General features: G+C 42.0%; 1 protein-coding gene across 1 annotated transcript in view; it reads left to right on the forward strand.

The window, feature by feature from the left end:
- The window catches only part of ATG3 (autophagy related 3), a 185580-nt gene that overhangs the window by 3985 nt on the left and 159852 nt on the right, over window positions 1-21743 (forward strand). The window contains exons 3-4 of the mRNA XM_078658316.1: window positions 11626-11667; window positions 13953-14002. Coding sequence (XP_078514442.1) covers window positions 11626-11667; window positions 13953-14002 — 92 coding nt within the window. The remainder of the gene's footprint in view (window positions 1-11625; window positions 11668-13952; window positions 14003-21743) is intronic.

The following is a 21743-nucleotide window of genomic DNA, read 5'->3' on the forward strand; positions in this document are numbered from 1 at the left end:
AGTACATGCACTTTTGCTTGCGATACTTATGTGTTCTATAATGGGCCCATCCATTGCCTACTATTCATTTGCATCGTTGTCACTCTTCTTTGCTGCCTTCTAGTTGAGCAGTGCTTGACATGCGTCATTTCCTTTTCTTTCGGTGATGCATAGACCAAGTACAGATTAAGTTGAATTGGTCTCCGTCCAGTGGCCATCTGTTGCTCACACTGTTTCAAGTACTATTTCTTTAATTTAAAAAAAAAAAAAGCAATCTGACACGGTCAATGCTGGTAGTGATAGTGCTTTAAAAATGTATACATATATAGCACAAAATCGTCCCGAGGACATTGGAGCGCTTATTTAAGCACCAGATTGCATTACACAAGATAAGATTCATGTATTTCCTTTTTTTTCTTCTTGTTTTGTCATGGTTTTGAATTACCAATATAGCAGTAGCTCTGCAAGGGATAATCTTCAACGAAAAGTATGTCTTATGTAATCAAGGGACAAAAACAGTATAATTTGGAGGGGAAGAAAGAAAAGATAACCCAAACATTTCTGTCCTCTTCATTACTGCACTATTTCATATACAGTTTAACCTGCACAGTTTTTCTTTCCCACACATGAGTGTGTGGCCTAGGTTTCCATGTTGCTGGGGGTTGTGCTTGTTGTTTGTGGCTTTTTTTATCTGCCCCATCTGATAAGGCTTCTAAAAAAGTCTCTGCAAGGAGGTAGGTTTGTTGTTTTTGAAGGTCGTAGGTAGAGCATAGTTAAGGGCGCCAAATGCGTCAAAGTACGTTTATTTTGGCGTTTTTAGAGTCTTTATGGACTTTATTCAGCATGTGAACACTATAAGAGTACGCCGGTATACTTTCAGCTCCACAGGCCTATTCCAGGAGATGTTTCTAGAATAAAGCTCGAGAGTTTTTTTCAGCAAATGAACATTTTGAGAATTGCTTATCCAGGAAAGTCAGTTGATTGAGGATTTTGGCAAGAGGAGCTAGGGCATCATGATCTCCTGCACAAACAGATCTCTCTCCTCTCCAAGCTGCACCCAGCTTTTCATACCTAGAGCATGATCACTCTCAGGTGATTTCAACATTTCCGACATTCACACCCAATGGAAAGAAGAGACCTGAAAGGGGGCAGGATGGGCTTGCATATGTTGGTGCCATTTAATGAGGCCTTAGATTTTTCAGCTAGTCAGTAAATATGAGCGCCAGATGTTTGGCGCATACTTTCCAGCAGGTTCTGCATCAGTGGCTGTACGGCTGACATTTTAAGGTTAGGCGAACAACCTATTGTGGGCATTGCCAAAAATGTACATGGGGATTACAGCCTGACAGTTGTTTACCATTTCTCATTTGCTTGCTTCTTATTCAATGGTTTCTTTTTCTCAGCTTGTCCATCTTCTGTTTTTCTCTTTCCTGAACATTGTCTTTTTACCATATCTTTGATTGGCTAACTTGTATCCTCCCGGTGCTCCCTATCAGGGAACTTTTCATATTTTTTAGTTAAGCATTCGAGAGGGGATTTGTTCTCCAGGTCGCTACTTCTGTGCTTCCCACAGCAAATACACCACACTGCTCTCACACGAATGCTGTAAAGTCTTGTGTACCTCTCTTAACTGTGCCATGTTGCTTGCTCCCTCATATGCATATCACCTGCTAATCTCTCAGCCTTGTGTGCTTTTCCCCTTGCGGTCTTTTCTACATTGTTTCCTCTCTGCTCGCTGTATTACTTTCTCCTCGTATATTGCTTTTCCCTGTTTCTCACCTGTTCTTCCATTGCATCCCACCCATATATGCCCCTTTTTGTTCTAATTTTGTTCTTTCCCATGAAATCTTAAATTTGTATTTATCCAAGTGGGGTACACCGTTTTAGATTGGTAAACAAAAAATCAAGGGAAATGGCGCCCACATCATTCCATTGGCCCACACGCATTGTGATGCATGTGTACAATGTATCCATGCATATGTGTGCCGGCGGCATGACTCAACCACCAGTAGCAGTCGCATCATTGCACCTTTTTTCTCTTTTAGATCGAGCCTGGGCAGTGAGTGTGCTGCTCTGCGAGGCATGCTGTATTCAGGTATAGACTTGAAACTCCGCCCACTCTCTACCCCTATTTTTCATTGGCTTGTGTCATTGTTCGCTGTAAACTAATGGCTTTTAATTGGTCAATAGGCTTAGAAGTCGCTCCTTAGTACCACCTTGTCTTATTTTGTAACCTCCTATGAGGACATCCCCTGTTATCTGTGTTGTTACTTGGAAGGCTTTAATTACATTACAGCCTCTGAGCACTATCTTCTCAAATAGCTTTGTCCTGCCTGCTGTTGCAGGCTGGACATGCTCTCTCCTAATATTTAAAAAAAATTGTATATAGTGCGGGATCCACACGCATTTGCAGTGCAATAGGTTTCGCATTTGCAAGAGTTTAAGCTATTGGCATTGTAAATGACAATGCCATTTATTTATGTTTTAAAAACAACACATAAATAAAAGGCATTATTTACAATGCCACTAACACAACCGCTCGTAAATGCAAGCCCTATTGCATTGGAAATGTTTGTTTCTCCTTTTTGACGATGCTGCACATTATTAGGAAAAAGTATTTCACTTTTTCACCAAGACTAAAGCATCCACAAAAAGCATGGGCACTGCCAAGTGGTCCACAATGTGAGACCTGTTGGCTCTGCCAATGCTTCTTTAGTTGCCGCTACAAATAATTTTCTGTCTGTCAATAACTGTTTTCAATACATAACATATACTTAGAATGGGTGTGTGCAGCCCCTTGAACTAGAATTGTGGAAATACTTAAAAAGGCAAGGAAACCTACCACAAGACAATGCTATGCAGTAAAATGGATAAGATATCTCCGCTGGTGCACAGAAAATAAGACCATGGAAACAAAGACAAGTCATAAAACTTCTAACATACCTCACCCACCTGTTGGATAGTGAGATAAACTGTCCGGTTCACCTGACAGCCCTGTTAGCAGACACCAGATGTACATCAGTTAACAGTCTATTTTCCTTAGCTGTAATCAAGAGATTCTTAGAGGGTTCAAAGAGAATTGCACCCCCAAGAGCAGCACCGGCACCTATGCCGAGCCTAAACACTGTACTGTCGCAGTTGATGACAAAACATTTTGAACCTATGCATGAGGCTAATCTACAAACTATTACTCTTAAAACAGCATTCCTAATTACCATCACATCACTCCTGAGAGTGAGTGAACTTCAAGTGTTAACAATTCAGGAACCATACATGCAAATGCACAAGGAAAAAGTTGTTCTTGGTCCAAACCCACAGTTTTTACCCAAGATAGTGAGCATCTTCCATGTCAACCAAAGCATTCAACTACCAGTATTCTTCCAGCAACCACAAACACAAATGGAGAGAGCCCTACATACCCTGGATGTAAGGAGGGCTTTAATATACTACTTGTAAGAAAACAGTTTCGCAAAGGAAACCAATTGTTCGTGTCATACGAAGGACCAACTAAAAGTTCACTAGTAACAAACGGAATAATTGCACGATGGATGGTAAAGACAATACAAAACTGCTACTCAGTAGCAGGAAAGACAGTTGCAGCACGGCTCAAAGTACATCCCACAAGCAAAAAGAGTGCAACCATAGCATTCCATGCAAACCTGCTCATAGACTCAATCTGCGCTGCAGCATCATGGGCCTCCCCTCCCACATTTGCAAATCATTACCGTGTGAACATATAAATGAATAAGGAAGCACAAGTAGGACAAAGAGTATTGCAACAGCTGTTTGCAAGTTCTTCCTTATTTTACCCTAACCAACTCAAAGGAGTGGACACCACTACATAATCTAATGCACCGCATGTGAATCCAGAAAAGGATTCAGGCTGCAAAACGATGTGGGTGCGTACCAGTAGGGGTAGTTTTGCAGCCTGAGGAGTTTTCTGGATTTACATACGACCCACCAACTCCCCAGAAATGGGAGACAATTGTAATCAGGTGGGGAGACGAAAGCAGACTTACAAAGCAAACAGTCGGTAACTCTATACCAGGAAAATGAATCTGAAGATGGCAACTACATACAGGGACATCCGGGTGCTGTCTGACGTCATGCAGGGGACGAACATGCCATCAAATAGTAGTCGACTACACCCACCCCCCAAAAAAAACAGGAGACCATTCCGGAGCCAGTCGCTAGATGGCGTAATAATGCACAGCATGTGAATCCAGAAAACTATTCAGGCTGCAAAACTACTCCTACTGGTAAGTAACCATTTCATTTCTTTACCACCTGGGTCCCTGCTAATCGTGTCTTACCTTCTCAGTCCCTGTTGAGGCCATTATCTCTAGGATCCCGGCAGGTGGGGCGAATAACTCTTTTGTCCCTGCTGGTGGTACTTTTCCCTCCTGGGTCCCTGCTGATGGTGCCCTTATCTCCGTGGTCCATGCAGGTGGTGCCCTTTAATGTCTTCCAGTCCATCATGGTTTCAAGAGGGGGCAGTTGAACAATATCGCTTTGTTCGCCCTAAGTTGGCAGGGTATGCTCAGACGTGAGTCCCTTGCTCACTTGGCCACTGGATTCAAGATAGCCTGGCTGATGAGGATTATGAATCCGAAACCGGTCCCAGGATGCTTGTTTCCGGTCCAGGGAAGACATGGCTTGGCAGTTCGGGCTGGACTGTTCCCATGAGGTACAGGGTCAGACTGATTTGCATATGGCCATGTCTGAACTGGGGTGGCTGAGGGGGCTAAAGAATGGTGATGGATTAAACCCAGATCAGTTGACTGGGGGTGAGTGTTTGATTTGCTCAAACGCTCCGTCCATCATCCCCTTTTGTATCGCTTTGTTCGCCCTAAGTTGGCAGGGTATGCTCAGACGTGGCTCACTTGGCCACTGGATTCAAGATAGCCTGGCTGATGAGGATTATGAATCCAAAACCGGTCCCAGGATGCTTGTTCAGTTCGGGCTGGACTGTTCCCATGAGGCACAGGGTCAGACTGATTTGCATATGGCCATGTCTGAACTGGGGTGGCTGAGTGAGCTAAATAATGGTGATGGATTAAACCCAGATCAGTTGACTGGGGGTGAGTGTTTGATTTGCTCAAACGCTCCGTCCATCATCCCCCTTTGTATCGCAGTTGAACAAGAACCTGCTTTAGAAATCAAACTAGCGTTGGCAAAACCAATAGCTCAGCCTTTTTAGAGCTGAGGCCTATTGGCTTAGTGTTGATAAAATCATCAGTTTATGCAGAGGTCAGACATCGTACTGTTAAATTCACTGTCTACAGGCAACATGTAGGAGGTCACTCTGAATGTTGAGTGAGGAACAGCTTAAAGACTTAAGAAATACTAAATTGCTGAAATGTGCTACATCAGGATACCACTTCCTCACATTATGCTTCAGAAACAGCTTTCAACCACTTCTCCAAAATTAGCAAGTGCTCTGTCCAACCCCATACTAAGAAATATTGCTCTACCGCTAGCTTGTTTTAAAACCTTAATTGATAATTCTGTCTGCTCACTTTTTTGCTTCACCGAGGGAATGCTACAGTTAACCCACAATTCTCAGTGACACTCAGTCTTCTCACATTCCCTACTCTTGATTTTGATGACCTGTTTCTGCCCTTGAAGTCACCTTTGTAATGTAATGTAATATAATGTATGTGTCTTGTAAAGCGCACTGCTGCCCTGAGGCGTTGTGGCGCTGTAGACCGCTGGGGAACCCGTCCTGGCTATCCCTGTGAGATGGTCCCTACTGGGTATCTCCAAGGTGAAACCAGGCATCCCCGGCGAATGTGGGGGGCCGTTGTAGAGATGAGGCAAGCTAATGCCCAGAGTTGCCGAGTGTGATCCCTGGTTAGAGTAGGCACCGAGGCGAGAATTATCGAGTCCGCTGACCCTGGTCCACGACCCTGGTTATCTATTCTCTCATTCCCCAACTTACTCTGCTGATTACTTCTACACTTCTTTATAGACTGCCCCGCCCTACAGCACAAGATATGCCTCCTTCCTGCGTTGCCCGCACTCTGGTCTTCTTCCCTCTCTAGTGGCAAATGGGTAAAACGTAGCTCCTGTACCGCAAACCTGGGGAAATCTGTAGGCTTTGCAGAACTTACTGAAGGAAGGTTATGGTGGTGGGGTTTAAGGAAAGAGTGTGAACTCTGTGTTTGGTAACGTTACTGTAATGTGACCCCTATATCCTCCAGTGTAAGATCTGCCAATGGTTTCAAAGCTTCATGAATGTTTTTTTCAAATAACAATGACTTGCATTAGGACATATTGCATTTTGGTAAACAAGGTTCGTTCATCGGGGTTATATTTCCACATAAATATAAACCTGTAAAACACAACATAGTTGAAACATTTGGGACTGGGAGTGCTGTTGTGTCCCCCTGCTAGTTAGACAGGTTCCCAGGCTTTCATTGTCCTTGTGTGTACCTGGGTGGAGTAACGTAATGAAAAACAGACTCCAGACATTAGGAGTCCACCAAGAAAAAGTGAAAATGTGCTAGAAGAGAATGATTGAGTTTGGTGAACTGAAGGAAAGTAACGTTGATGTAAAAGTTTTAACCAGCTAAATTATTTTTTTTAGATACATGGCAAGTGTTTGAGTATCTGCAGGAAAATATGAATAGACCTTGATCTGATTATCTGTTGCTAGTTATAAGGAACATTGAATAACCTTACAGTCACTATTGCATATAATTTTAAGGTTCAAGTGACGTTAAAGTTAGGTGGTGCAATGATTTAAAAGAAACCTTTATAAACAAAAACACAGAAATGTGCCAGTTCTAGTTTAGTGAACTAACTTTAACATGCACACCCGCCATGCACTGCTTATGACTTCACATATTCCAGCACTCATGGCATGTTAAATGACATCACTCCTGATCATCCAATCTGCTGCTCCTCAAATCACTATAAACGCCTGGATTATTTTTTAAAACAAAGTAGGTAGTAAGGGGCCCACACCACAAACCTATACAGCATAAATTGACTATATGTACATGTGCGTCCCAACCCCATTCATAGGGACACAGGGCAAGCAGGAATTACTGCGCCCTACCATGGTTGATGAGGCCTTTTACTTCTTATGTCCCGGGACCCAGCCTAAAAATTGTTGTGAGCAACTGGGCCAAGTACCTGTTCAGCACTTGACTCTGTGGTATTGTGGGTCGAGTAGCCCAAGGCTTTTTGGACGGGAGGTAGTTTTGAGGTTAGCACAGACTCTCAACTCACAATACATCCAGCAACTCCAGCAGAAAATGATTGTCCAGTCAAATACTTGCTTTTATGTAAAAAGGGGTATTTATCTTCGAACACAAAGTACAATATAACACACTGCAAACAATATGTACAGCATTCTTGAGGGAAGCCCACTAGCCTTACTCGGGTCAGCTTTACCGTCCCACTTCCCCATTTAATGCGGAAGGTTATTCCCCATTCACGTGTGGTGACATCAAAGCTGAGCCCTGTTAAGGCGTTAGTTCAGTAGTTCTATGGGGCTCTTTAGCAAGAGCCCCAAGTCCCAGCAATGGAGCACATATATTCAGAGCAAGTTCCCCCAGGGCCTGGTGGCCCATTTTCATCCTTAACCGCTCTTGCGAAGTGGCAGTTCAGAGTTCCCGGGTGCCTCTCAGCAGCCCGGATGTGTCCAGATGGCCGAAAGATGCGGTCACGGCTGCCGGTGTCTCACCACTCATCTGATGCGTTTAGTCTCTCCTGGCATCCTGTCAGATTTAGTACTGCGTTCCTTTTGGTTTGTCTCCAGTGTCTGTTTTTCAAGTTGCGGCATGTGCTGCTTTTACACACCAGAACCGGTGAAAACTACTTAATGACGTGCACCACATAAGGGGTGTTTGTTCATCATTATTGCCACAATGATCACCAAAGAAACTGTACTTGCTTCAGGAGACTGTACATAAGAATGCAGCATTTTTATTGTGCACCCAACAAATTGGCTCCAGAATTGCACTGTAGATATCTTAGGTATGGTTCATACAACACACTTTCCTCCTGCTTCTTTGTAGACATTCTGAACACATGTTAAAGTCCTGACAAATGGATTAAAGATGTCTTTCCATAACTTTTGCCCTGGGTGTTTCTTTATTTTATGAAGTGCCTCCTTATATGAATTGCAGTTTTGCATACATTCGCCGATACTCTATCTAGCCCTTGCTAAACGCCGAAATGTTAGCTTAGAACTTTAAGTTACTGTCAATTTAATTCATATTTATATCCTATTCTCTGTATTTTACAGTCTGAGAAGAGGGATCCGTGGACCCTTACACATAAATTCCGTACAATTGTTGCTTTTGAAGCTGACCTGCTTTACGCTGAGTCATTTTAGCAAACGTGATTGTAATGGAAAAAGGGTGTTCCCAGTTACACATTTTACCAAACCACGTTATTAATGTTCCCTTTTTTTGGAGAGAACACCATGTTTCTCAAGGAAGTATGATTTCTGCCGCCACCCTGTTGCTATTTTTCTCCTACAGTACCCCAGTCAAGTGTCAGTGCTGCAGCTCTTTCTATATCAATAAAGGGCGCAGAGAACACAGCACATGGTTTCACTGATGAGTACAGGACACTGCTTGGCTAAATTGCATACTAGTACATCACGTTTTTAAAAAATGTTTGAAGTTAACGTTAGCATAATTATCCAACTCAGTTGTACAGTTGCATAAGTTGTGCTGTTTTAGTTTCCCTTGTTGGCATTGTGTGCAGAAGTTGTACATTCCGCACCATGCCACAACTCTTGCCTTTTATATAAGCCGCATTATAGTTTGAGTCATTTTCATGTGATTTGGAACAATGTAATTTCTGGGCTGCCTTTGCTCTTAGCAATATCTTAATCTTTGGAAATCATCAATGCTCTATTCATTAAACATGGTTCCTTACTTTTTTTTCCATATTTCAGTTTTTTGCTCGAGCCTGGTCTACAAGATGGAGAACAGAAGTGTAAAACTCCTATTCAACATATTGTTATTTAAGGATTATGAACATATAAAATGATTTACCTAAGCAGCAAAATGATCATCATGCTATCATACATAAAACTTAAATCTGCGAAGAAAATTAATTTTTACTTAATCCGACCTGAGTGAAAATAAACAGTATTTGTCACCCTTTTATGAATGGTTGGTGAACAAACTTTTTTTATTTTAACGGCTGCAATTTTAGTACTTTTTACTGCCCAATGAGTTTTTATTGAGGTTTAACAGAATTATAGTACATTTGAGATGTCACCTCCATTCATTTTGTATATGAGACAATTTTATTTGTTTTTATGGAAATACAACATACATACAAAAGAAAATATAGAAAATTCTACATCTTGCCGCAACCAACGCACCATCTTCATGTCCCCTTCTAAGTCGCCTCCTTTCCTAACCATCGAAACCTCAAGCATCCCCTACTCTCCTCTCTCCCCCTTCTTCCCAGAATGAGATCTCTGGTGACTCCTTCCCTCACTTCAAATTGTTCTTTCTCCCAGAAGCCAAAATATTAACTATGACCCCCTAAGCCAATTCCATTTCTGACTTTTGCAGTAGGTTTCTGAAAAGCATTGACTGAAGTTCTCTAGATCGTCAACCTCCGTTTCCGTCAGTACTTCCCAGCTTCGTATGTTGTTTCTCCTCGAGCGAGTTACAAGATTTTCACGTGGCTCTGCAGAGAGATATTTTACTGCAAGTACATTCCTGCTTAATGAATTCTTGCTCTTTCTTCTTGTCATCTTTTCCCCTCTAATGAGAACCCTTTCCCAAAGGCCATTCACGTCTGTTTTTTAACCTCCCTTGAAACCCACTTCAGTACATTCGGTTCCCCAACTTCAGTACACTGCATGGGGTGGTGAAGTCATCTTGCAGGCTTTGAAAGAGGACCGTCATGAATAGTTTCATGACTGTGGTGTCTACACTTTGGGGTGCCATGGGTGGCAATCAAGTGGTGGGAGTATTGGCAGAGTTGCAATCCTTGTGAGTTGTAGTTTTCTGAGTCATGGACTTTAGGATGAGATTTTTTTACTGACTATCACTTCTTCCCTCTTTTCGATGCCATACTTGCATGGTTAAGTATCAGCTGTAAAGGGTCGGGTTCCAGTGCCCTTAACCCTAATCAAGCTGTTATGTCAAGAGACACACAACTGCATTAAGCGGGCACACACAAAGACCCAACCAAGTCTGGTTATCCACAGTATTTGTAGCTGATACTATGCTTGCTCCATTGCTTGGTTGTGCTACACTGCCCTTCTGAAATGGTTCCTTTCCGCCAGAGGTCTGTCTCTGTGGCTGTAGCAGCTATGAGTTTCTGGGTGGTGATCTATTATATTATATTATATTATAATGTATTGTATTGTGTTAAATTATCCAATAGGACACTGGAAGTCCAAATAGTGTATAGTATGAGGATTCATGTGTTCCTCTTTCCTGGCTAAGCTTAATTCTTCCCATTAAAATTAAACTTTAATATCTTTTTGTTTTGTTAATTAAATAAAATATGTAGTAATTTCTGTATTTGTGTGTTGTAGTTATTTACTTTAATCTTTTATTCAGATTACCAGGCAATTCAGTTAACTGTTCAAAAACCTTTTCTGTGGTCATTTTTGATATCTCACTGCAGTAACCTTCAGTTGCGGAACTCCATGTAATGATTGTAAGCAATTAATATAAAATTAAATGTTTGGAGGCCTGCCTTTTTTTCTCATTTGTTTGATAGTAATTACTTGGGGGTGGTGGGGTTCCCAGACTTCCAGTTGTGATTTATTCGGTGGTCTACAGAAGTAAAAATGTGCAGGGATATTGCTTTATATAATTAACAGGTTATAGCCTGATCCCTACATCGTTCTTAGTTTTCTTGCTGATCTGTTACTTCGATTTTAGCTTATTGTTTTATATGTTAAGATAAAGGTGGGACTACCATTCGTTACTGTAATGGCAAAGGGATCAGCGTGATTGCCCATCTCCCAAAATAAGAGCCTGTTATCATTGTACAGTGGACGATGTCTAGTGCATTAAATCCATTTTCCTCTTTTCAGACATGAAGAGGAAATCCTGCCCCACCGCACAGAATATACATTACACAATGTACTCAAAATAGAAATCTATTGGTTGCAAAAACGGTTTTAAACACCACGCCCACTGCAGTTCCTCCTTTTCTTATTTCTGTATACTCATCTGACTCTGGTAATGATACCAGGTAGTATATAGATTGACAAATGCATCCTTTCACGCCTCTGGCCAGCAAAGGACAGAAATTACTGGTTAAACAAAGGAGGGGTCAACACGAGGGTAACAGCCATCGGTTTATCATTGTCTTAGTTACAAGTACCAGCTTTATTTTTCATAATACATCATTGAATTTACTTTTTTCTGTTTCTGGACTTACCCTTTTGGGTTAAACCTCTGTTTTGATTTTCATCTTCCTTCACTTCATAATTTCATTTTATGGGACTGCACATTAATCTTCAAGAGGTGAAAATATGTTGTTTTTTGTTGTTGAGAGTATGCTCTGAAAGACTGCACACCTTAACCACTAATTCATTCAAAGGGCTATCACGATTGAATATACACAGTACTGATACATCCATTTAAATTGTCTATTAAAAATTTACCTGTTTTATCATTGATATTTTCTTCTTTTCGTAATTAGGAGTCAAAGTTCAAAGAAACTGGAGTATTGACACCAGAAGAGGTGAGCAATAAAATGGTTGTGAACTTTTTGAGGCATACCTCTAACATTAATGAAAAAAAAGTGTCTTTTAGTGGAAAGAAGGGTAATTGTTATTTTCACCAGTTTTCGTGTAGCTTTGCTCTTGTTCCAGTTCCACTCATTTAGCTTTCAGCTTTCTGTAAAATCATCAAAATGTATATTGATAATGATAGCAAAGCGAAGTTAAATGTATGAGAGGTTTGACTTGTATGTTTCTGTGTTATGACACACTGACTTGTGTACTAAGCAGTATGAAATGTAATACAGGTTCTCACCTAGGACTGTTTTTATCCCTTTCCCAACTTCTCCGGGCCTGCTGGGTCATATCATAATTTTGAAAAACATACAGTGAAGAGTTATGACCTGCTGCCGAGGGCTATAATTGCTGTTAAAGGCCCCACACCAGAGTTATAAGCCCGATGGTCTACCTTGAGGGAGAGGCCCTTTAGTAACCTTTAAAGCCCGAGGCAGAAGGGCAGCAGCACTATTAAAACGTTCCACCAAGTGAGGGTAGAATGTTGTAAAACAAACAGTGAAAACAAAAAGATAAGTGTTGGAATATTGGAGCAGGAGATCTGTGCTGGCCATTATTTGCAGTTTCATATTGCTTAACAACTTTGGCCACCACTGGAGTACTGTTGAATGTGACGCTGCTGTGGTTAAGAGCATACATAACCGCACCAAAGAGCCAGCTTGAGTACATTGAAGATTTTGCCAAGTGTGGAGGTTAGTGTTACAATGTACGTTCAGGCAATTTTGTAGTGTGAGTCGAGACCTGGTGCTAGCCAGGCAATGAATTCTTGGGTTACCTTGATAATACAGCCCTTGCTTCATGCTACTGTCTAAGCACAATAAGGCGGATACTGGTAGATTATATATTTATGTGCTGGTGGTTGGCAAGGGGCCCTTGTGAGTGCAATTGAGGCAGTCACCTTAAGCAAGGAGAGCACCCTCAAACTTGCTTCTGTTCTCTCGTTGGTCATTGCTTCACAGGTGAAGGAGGCCAGCATCTCTAGTGGTACATAGCCGCTGTGCTCTTGGATAAGCACATGGACCCTTGAAGACTCATTCAGCATAATATTACTGTGTTTTGGTGTTGGGTATGTAGTTGATGGTGCCATTCTAAAGCTTTGTAACCACATGTTCACGTTATTGCAGTCTCAAATACATCTTTATGCTTTAGAGCCCGGAATTACTCGAACATATAGCTACCAAAAGAAATGATTTCAACTATGGAATGGCACCACCATTTTGTTACAAAACTCCAGACTATCACAGGCTAATGTCTGCACGTACGTCATTTGACCTATCCTTTCAAGAAAAATTAGCAATAGCATTGCTAGAGATCTGATTATACTGTGCGCATTACAAAATAATTATGTTTCCTTTCTCTTTTACAACTATATATATTTTACCTTGTGTTTCTAGGTGCTCTTTTTGCCACACTAAACTGATTTTGTATTAGGAGTTTTTTCTTTTCCCAAAAATGTGTTAACCAATTTGATATTTGTCATGTACCTTAACAGCTTCATTCATAATTTGTTGTTTGCTTGCCTCCACAAACAATTTTTCCTGTGTCATTTGCTTCTTTTAATATAATTGAACCCCTACCATTCTGTGCCATTTTCCCATTCCCGTGCCTCGTTTGCCAACTCCTTTGCAAGAGAAATGGACTTAACTCCATAGTGTTTGGTGAATTCTACAATCTAGAGTGGCAATAATTTGTTAAAGTAGAAACACTTTTGTGCTGCACATAGTATCTTTTTTTTAATCGTTTGTTCGAGGTGATAACCGTAAAAAATGTAAAACTTTATGGTGATTTTGGCACCAAATAGCTTTGAATTGATTTTTCAGGCTTGTGGTTAATTGACTGAACTTTATACTTCCAAAACAAAAATTAATCTGTGATTGATTGTTCAAAGCATGTTGTGGTAGGCACTCGTTGAGGTGTACTTGGTGCCTGTGTGCAGGTTCCCTAGTCCCTATCCCTAGCCAAATAGCAGGTAATTCAGTGACCCTTCAGTTACGAAACGCCATGTAAACATTGTAAGCATTTATTATAAAATTCAACGTTTGGAGGCCTGTTTTTATATTTTCATTTGTTTGGCAGTCACATCACAAACAAATAGCAATCAGAAATAGTATGACTTCTTTGCAAAGTAAGTACATCCTTTCTGGAAACAAAGTTATATCAAGGAACAGTAATAACACACAAATTATGAGTTGTTTGAAACTAGTATTTATCCTGTTTTCTGCTTTCTCAACAGTTTCTGGCAGCTGGAGAACATTTAGTGCACCACTGCCCTACTTGGCAATGGTAAGTCAAGCAAATAAAATGGGAAGTAGATACATTACGTGCCTTGCAGAAGCAGTCCAAAAACATTAGTACTAATTGCACAATTTGTCTCTAGTTTGTTTACAGCCTTCCGGTGTTGGTAGGACTTGTCATTGTGGTATACTGCTAGTAAATGTTGTGTAATTTGTTTCTAAGAGTTTTTAAACTAATCAATATGCCCACTACATTTGTGTTTAATACTTCCAGTAATTTATAGCTGTGCATGCTGTGCTCTCCTTTTTTTATAAACCTTTGAGTGTACAAGGTGGTAGTCAAAAAAGATGAGGAGGTTTTTGAAAGTAGAGAGTCCTTCTAGTCATTGTAGTGCACAGTCTGAGTGCATACTGCGGTCTCTAACTGGATAATCCTTATCCCAATGGACAAATACCAATTGGGCCTTGGGATGACGTGTAGTACCCAAAATGTATCAGTATAGGTATTTTAGGCAGAATAGTTTCAATTGCCTCTTGTCTGTTGTTGTAGGTGTGAAGTCTCCAAATAACTTTTTCCATAAATCAGTTATTGTTACACAATTGGGTTTATTTCAATGTGGATGCTTGAGAATACAAGTTCTATATAATGATTTTTAAGATTGTGACTCACTGCGAAGATTTCGGCCTAGCCAACGTGTTTTAATGCCAGTCTAGGACGTTTTCAAGACCAAATGTGGTACTCTAAAAGCAAAATTTGATCCTCGCAGGCACAGATACAGGCAGTGTTCTGCATGCTTCAAGCATGCTGTGACTTGGAAATACTGGAAGAGACTGGCTGCACAATGTGTTAAGACCTTGTGGCCTGGTTATCTTGCATGCCTCAGATGAACACATTTTTCAACATGTATCAGCTGTTGAGAATTGGAGTTCTTGTCATAGAATGCCCCTGTGCCAGTGGGCATAAGCGGTGTGTGAGCACCAGGAGATGGGAAGTACATTATCAGTTGCAGATGATGTGACCTTCAGGGATGTTTTCTAGTCCCATCTGAAGTGACGGAGCACACCTAATGAGTGACTAGGTTCTTCCAAAATCACTCCTATCTCTGTTACCCCATTGATAGCCCTTAGTTCGGACCCACCAGTAAGTAAAACTTGTCTCTTAGACGGGGTGGCTCAATTAGCTATGGGTGCAAATATAAAGCTTGCAACCTGGAACATTGCTGGCCTTAAAAATAAAGTAGATGACCCAATCTGGAGAGAATTTATAGGTGGGGCAGACATTATCGGGCTGCAAGAAACATGGGATACTGGGAACATCTTTAGCTTAGATGGTTATTCTACCCATTTTATTCCTGCAGTAGCATCTAATATGGGGAGGGCGAAGGGTGGGCTGGTCACACTATTCTCGGCTACTATCCCTGGCACCCATACCCAATTAGACACAGGATCACCACACTGCTTGGCAGTACAAATTACCTGCCGTGGGATGGGCAGTATTTTAATCATTAGTTTTTACAATTCATATGATAGAGTCACCACGACTGATCACCTGGAAATGTTAAATCTTATTTTGGCAGATTACAAAGGGGTCAATAAAAGCCAACATTTTATCATAGTTCTGGGCGACTTTAATATACATGGCTGCCCGGATAAATGTTTGGCATTAGATCAATTAGGCCCCGTAGAGCAAGGGGATACCCATTTTGAGCATTCTGCACAAGGAGATCTTCTTGAAAAAATTCTTGCAGATAATGGTTTAATGCTCCCATCAATGGTGGATGAGGAGATACCCACTTTTAAAGGGAATGGAAGTCATTCAGTATTGACTATATCGTTATTAGCTCCACGCTGGGGGACAAGATTCATGGTTACTCGGCAGTCTGGTCACATTTTAGCGACCATAACCCAGTGGTTGTCAGCATCATGGACCTGATCAAAAAGCCGGCGTTAGGCCATAATAGGACGGATACGTTCGATATCCGCCCGACAGACCAGGCACGCAGAATTAGATGGAGCAGAGTTGTACCTGGAGACTTCCTTAATAACCTATTTATTAAAGTAGGAACTGAGCTGCATATATGCATGAATGTTCAAGCTGGGAATGAGGAGGTGTTCGAGGCTTACTCAAAAATCTGTACCCAGGTCGCAGCTGACCTTAGACGACCAGGTAAAGCGAAGGACCCTGCTGGGATGGGCTGGTTTGATCAAAACTGTTCTACAGCTAACCAAAGGCTGACGGCCGCCCTGAAACGCAAGCCAGTGGATAAGGCCATTGTGGCCTCACTAAGGAAAGCCTACAAAATCGCACTGGAAGTCAGAAGGCGGGAAATTAGGGAAGCGGCCTGGGAAGAATTAACCTCTATAGACGTTCTCAAGATCAGCTCCAAGTTTTGGGCTGTTGTAAATGAACCCTTTTTCCATGATCCTTGTAATGACCAACTGGATTGTGGCATTCAGGAACAGGTTTGGTGTTCTCATTTTAAGTCAGTTTATGAAGGGGAAAACCCAGGGGAGGCGATTATACCCACCCCTACTGTGGGTTCCTATACTTTAGTGGTTACTGAGACAGAGGTGGCAGACGCCATCAGGAAGATGACAAGTAATAAGACTCCGGTCCCTGATGGCGTTCCAGCAGACCTCTTTAAATCAGACGTCAAGACTTGGTCTAGAGTTTTAACTAACGTTTTTAACATGGTATGTAAATCAGGTATTCCGGGTACCTGGTCTGAATCCGTGATTATGCCCATTTTTAAGAAAGGTAATAGAGGGGAACCAAGCTGTTATCGCCCGATCTCTCGGTCTTTGGGTTTAGGAAAGGACGAGGCACTATAGATCAAAGCCTTAACCTTCAACTATTAATCGGGAAATACACAATTGCAAATAGGGGCACACTATATCTGGCCTTCATGGACCTTTCCTCGGCCTTTGACCGGGTGAATAGGTCCAAATTATGGGGGATGCTTCTTAAGCTTGGTATTGAAAAAAGTATTGTGTACTTCCTTGCTGACTTGCACAGGGACCTCTCGGCCACAGTCAGATACGACCGTTTGGGTAACTGTACGGGTAAGATCGGGATCACTAATGGGGTTAGGCAGGCTGTATTTTAGCCCCCCTACTCTTTACCCTTTACATTAACGATGTAGGCACTGTTTTAATTGAGGCGTGCAAGGATATTCCGAGGGCAGGCAAGCATCTTATCCCGGCATTACTTTATGCGGATGATGCCGCTCTTATAGCACGCACAGCAGTGGCGCTGTAGAGTCTTTTAAACTCATTTGCTGATTTTATGCAAGCGCTGGATCTTAGTGTGAATTTTCCAAAATAGCATGTAATGATTGTGGGCAGTAAACCTAAAAGAATTAAGACCTTGCACTGTGAAGGGAATGTCTTGTCTAGGGTTTCAAGATTTCCATATTTAGGGGTTATTTTTGACGAAAAGTCCACATGGTTGCCCCAACTGGCTGCAAAACGTAACGTCTTTGCTAAGTCCATCTTGACTGTCTTGGGTTTTGCTCGCAAATTGGGGGTGAAACCGTTGGAAGCTGTGCTGAAGATATATGATGCTAAATGTATTTCATTAGCCATGTAAGGAGCTGATTTGTGGGGATTCAAAAACGCAAAGGCCTTGCAGGTGGCAGAGGATAAGTTCTTGAAATCTATCTTATCCGTCCCCCAGTCAACCTCTGGTTACATCGCTCACCAAGAGTGTGGAGCAGAATATCTAGAAGACCGCATAGCCGTAGCTCCATTACTAAAATGGATTTTAATCTGGCTGAATCCCGAATTGGAGTTGAACCATGAGATTCTCAGGGATTGCCTTGCCCTTGAGCATGGTAACTCCATCCCCTGGCTGAATTATGTTAGAAAACTAGCAGTCAAACTTGGTCGCCCAGAACTGTATGAACAACCGAATAAACTAATTAAGGGGGATGTGAAATGGGTGAAAGACACTTACAAGCTGATGACAGGTCTGGCCAGAGAAGAGAAGGAGCTGTGTAAACCAACAGTAAGGGCTCACCAGTTGTTAATAACCTCAAGTGAAATAGAACCCTACTTAAGAATTGTTAATAATACTAATCATCGATTCTTATTGACGAAGTTCAGATTGAACAAATTCCATCTTCTTACAGAATGCCCAGGTTGGACTAAGGAGACTGATTTGGAGATTTGGTCTTGTGACGGATTTTCCATTATGGACATTGTGCACTTTATCTTTTTTTGTGAGCATCTTCGCCCCATTCGTAAAAGGTTCATTTTTCCTCTTATTATAGATCAGGGCTTTAGACAAGTCAAACCTGCCCTTTTGTATCTACAGCTGCTGTCTAACACCTGGGAGATTTTTAATATAGCGAATTTTCTGACAATAGCTATGAGACTTAAGAGGAAAATCAAATGGACCTAGTATACATAGCGGAGTAATTAATGAATTGCTTTCGAGCGCTTTGTCTCCTTTTTAAAATTGTTAATTGTGCTTTAACTGGTCTTATTATATGATATTTGTAGATATCGTTAGTGTATGTTTTTACATATGACAATGTACTGTATGGATTGCTAATTTGCACAATTTTCTCTTGTATTTAATTGTGGTCTTGACTTTTGATGTTTAGCATACTTTTATGGTTTTTGCAATGAACCGAATAAAGTACCTCTGACTGAGTGATTGGATACTTTTTCAGATTCTGATACTGAAGCAGAATCTGTCAAGCTTCATCTGGTCTTTTCCTTTTTCCATCGTGTTTAATCATTTTCAATCAACGTTGTCTAGCAGTATCCTTATGTCATGCGTTACATTGCCTTCCAAATATGTTTATTTTTTCCCCTGGTAGAATAGTGTAAATCATTACTTCATAAGTAAGGTAGCAGTTCGTACAGAAGATGCAGCACTGGTTGAGCAGCCAATGCATATCCCTCACGATGAGAGTAATTTAGAGTCTGATTATATCTTGACAGTGAAGATACTCTGTCACAAACGTGATGGATATTCCATCTATCACATTGCAAGAACCCTAGGATATGATGCTCTTCTAATACAGCAGACGGAATATCCGTCACATTTGTGATGGAATATTGCATCCAGCAAGATCTAAATCAGGCCGTACGTCATGCATCGTTAGCACTTTGAATGTGTTGGCCCATCTTCACAGAAGCCACAGTCAGTATGGTATTGCCACCATCCTGGTAGGAGAGTACAAGGACTTCAAGTGTTGTTCTGAAGTTCATGTGCACCAAGGACATTTTATTTAGCAAAGTAGCAATTTTGATTGAGTTGATGAATTATTTTGTACATGCATAGAGTTAGGGTGCATAGTTGGGTTGTGAATTCCTACACTTTAATATTGGGGAGCTATTCCTGATGCTGGGCTTGTTTGGTACTATCAGTTAGGTGGATCTTTTTTGTCTTTTATATCAGTTTGAGGGATGGTGTTTAATATGCAGACTTGGATGAGGGAGAGTCTGCTTTTGAGTTGTTTTTTTTGTTTACATTCACTTCTTTCAAGTTCGATGCCATACTGGTAAATCTCGATTTATTGTGGTTGGCCAGAAGGATATAGATGATGAAGACTAAATTGAAAAGTATAGATCCTGGCTTGCTCTCTGCATGGCACTAGTAGTTTGGTGTCCTGAAAGTGCAGATCTGCATATTCTTGAGCTGCTGAAGAGTTAAGGCGCAGAAAGAAAGGGTAAGGTAGTCTGTGTTAAAGGGAGTGGATTTTGGAGGTGGTGGATGCTTACAGTTTTTAGTCTCTCATAACAGAAGTGCATGTGTGAGTCATTGATTATCTTGAAGAGGGATATGATTGATTCTAGTTGGTGGATTGGATGGTGTCATCTTGGTGCCTTGTGTTGTATGGATTTTTTGCAAGGTGTACATGTCTTCCTCCACTCCCACCACTTCACTACCCTCCACCAAAGTCAACAATAGGATTACTAGCCGGTGTAGAAGATGAGCGGAAGTTTCAGAAAAAGATTTTGTTTGTTGAATAAGGTGGTGATGAGTTAAATAATATCCCCGATGAAGGTTTTCCTGGGTCTGGGTGGTCTGAAGAATGAGTGAAATATGTCTGTCTGGCAGGCAAAGACAGACATTCCTAAGGTGAACAAGTAGCCTATTTTCACACACTTAAAACTTGTACTTCCAAAATTCAAATTTCACGTACTCCATACCACATCACACACCACACTTTCCCTTTCACCTACCAGGTAAGCTGTGTAATGCCTATCATAAACCCATTCCTAAAAGTTGCATGTGGTTTGTGCTTTTAGATCTCTCACCGTGCCCCACTGCTGAGCCATTCATGTTATGAATATCAGGAGGTGGGAGAAAGGGTTAAAAGGTACAGCATACAGGCCCCAAATAACCATGCAAAAAAAGGAGTATGCAGCTCCAATGAGGCAGAAGAGGGAGAAGAGAGATGAGACTAGGGAAGTGTTTATCAACCAGGTGCTGGAATAAGAGTGGGTACCAGCACTGGGATAGCTCCAATAAGGAGCAAAGGCCCTCACACATCCTGAGGGGTGTCATGCTTCATCATAAGGCAGCTACTCGTTGGGCCGGTGGTGCAATGCCCAACGGGCTCCACAAATAGCTCTTTGCTGGAGTTCTTTTCTGGTTGCCGTCGTGAAACTAAGGTCTTATGAGAGGGCTTGTGAGTAGAAGTGGGGTTGTAGGAAGGTGGAATCTGACTACATGGTTGCCCCCGCTTGTTTCTGGTGTTTTGATGGTTTTGACTTAGTTTGGCTGTGATCCTGCTATTCAGGGCCCCAGCCTTTCTGCTTTCCTCTCTAAATTGATTGCATGTACTTTAGGTACACTCCAGATTGGTTACTGGGTTACACTTGTGAGTCCCTAGTATATGGTACCTTAGGTACTACGGGCATAGGTACCCCATGGACACCTTCCAAAATGGCACCACAGGTCTGCTACTGGAGCCTGGGTAAGGTGGTGCATGCACCCCATACTAAGATATAGGTTACCTATATCGACCTTTAATCACTGACGCATATAAACCTATAAGTCACTCCTATGGCAGGCCTTATCAATCCTGGAGGCAGAGTGCTTGGTTTTGTGTGAGAGGGTGCCCATGCATGAGCAGGACCCCTCTGCAGCTTTCGGAATCTATTCTTTGAGGCTGTTCTGTGATGCAGCCAGACCATATACTCTTTATTGCATGATAACCTCGCGGTAAATGCTAACTTTGGAATGGCTGCATGGGAACATTTCGTGCTTGGTGTCGAATACTTTGGAATCCTACATCTCCAACCCCCACCCCCTCCCCCGCACCCCTTCCCCCGCACCCCTTCCCGCGCCAGTCCTGGCGGCAGGGGTAGAATTCCACCCTTCTAGAGGGAGAGACATGTACTCAGTGGTCTAACCGATAATAAGTTAAAAAAGCCTGGCATCACAAAATGGATGCCACAGACACGGGTCTGACCTCCTGCTGCTGGGACGAAACTCTGCCAGGGGAGGCCTGGACAATAGGTTTCCTGTCACAGGGAGGTGTAACCACCTCCCAGACAGGCTTTAGTGTATTGGGGCTGGGTGGGTGCATTTAGAGAATGCTTTTTAGATAGTGCAGGGGGCAAACTTGGTGTCCCTGTGCATACCCCAGTTCAAACCAGACAGGCTTTAGTGTATTGGGGCTGGGTGGGTGCATTCAGAAAATGCTTTTCAGATAGTGCTGGGGGCTCACTTGGTGTCCCTGTGCATACCCCAGTTCAAACCAGACAGGCTTTAGTGTATTGGGGCTGGGTGGGTGCATTCAGAGAATGCGTTTCAGATAGTGCTGGGG

Source organism: Lissotriton helveticus, chromosome 8, assembly GCF_964261635.1.
Source record: "Lissotriton helveticus chromosome 8, aLisHel1.1, whole genome shotgun sequence".
In the NCBI taxonomy this organism is placed as follows: Eukaryota; Metazoa; Chordata; class Amphibia; order Caudata; family Salamandridae; genus Lissotriton; species Lissotriton helveticus.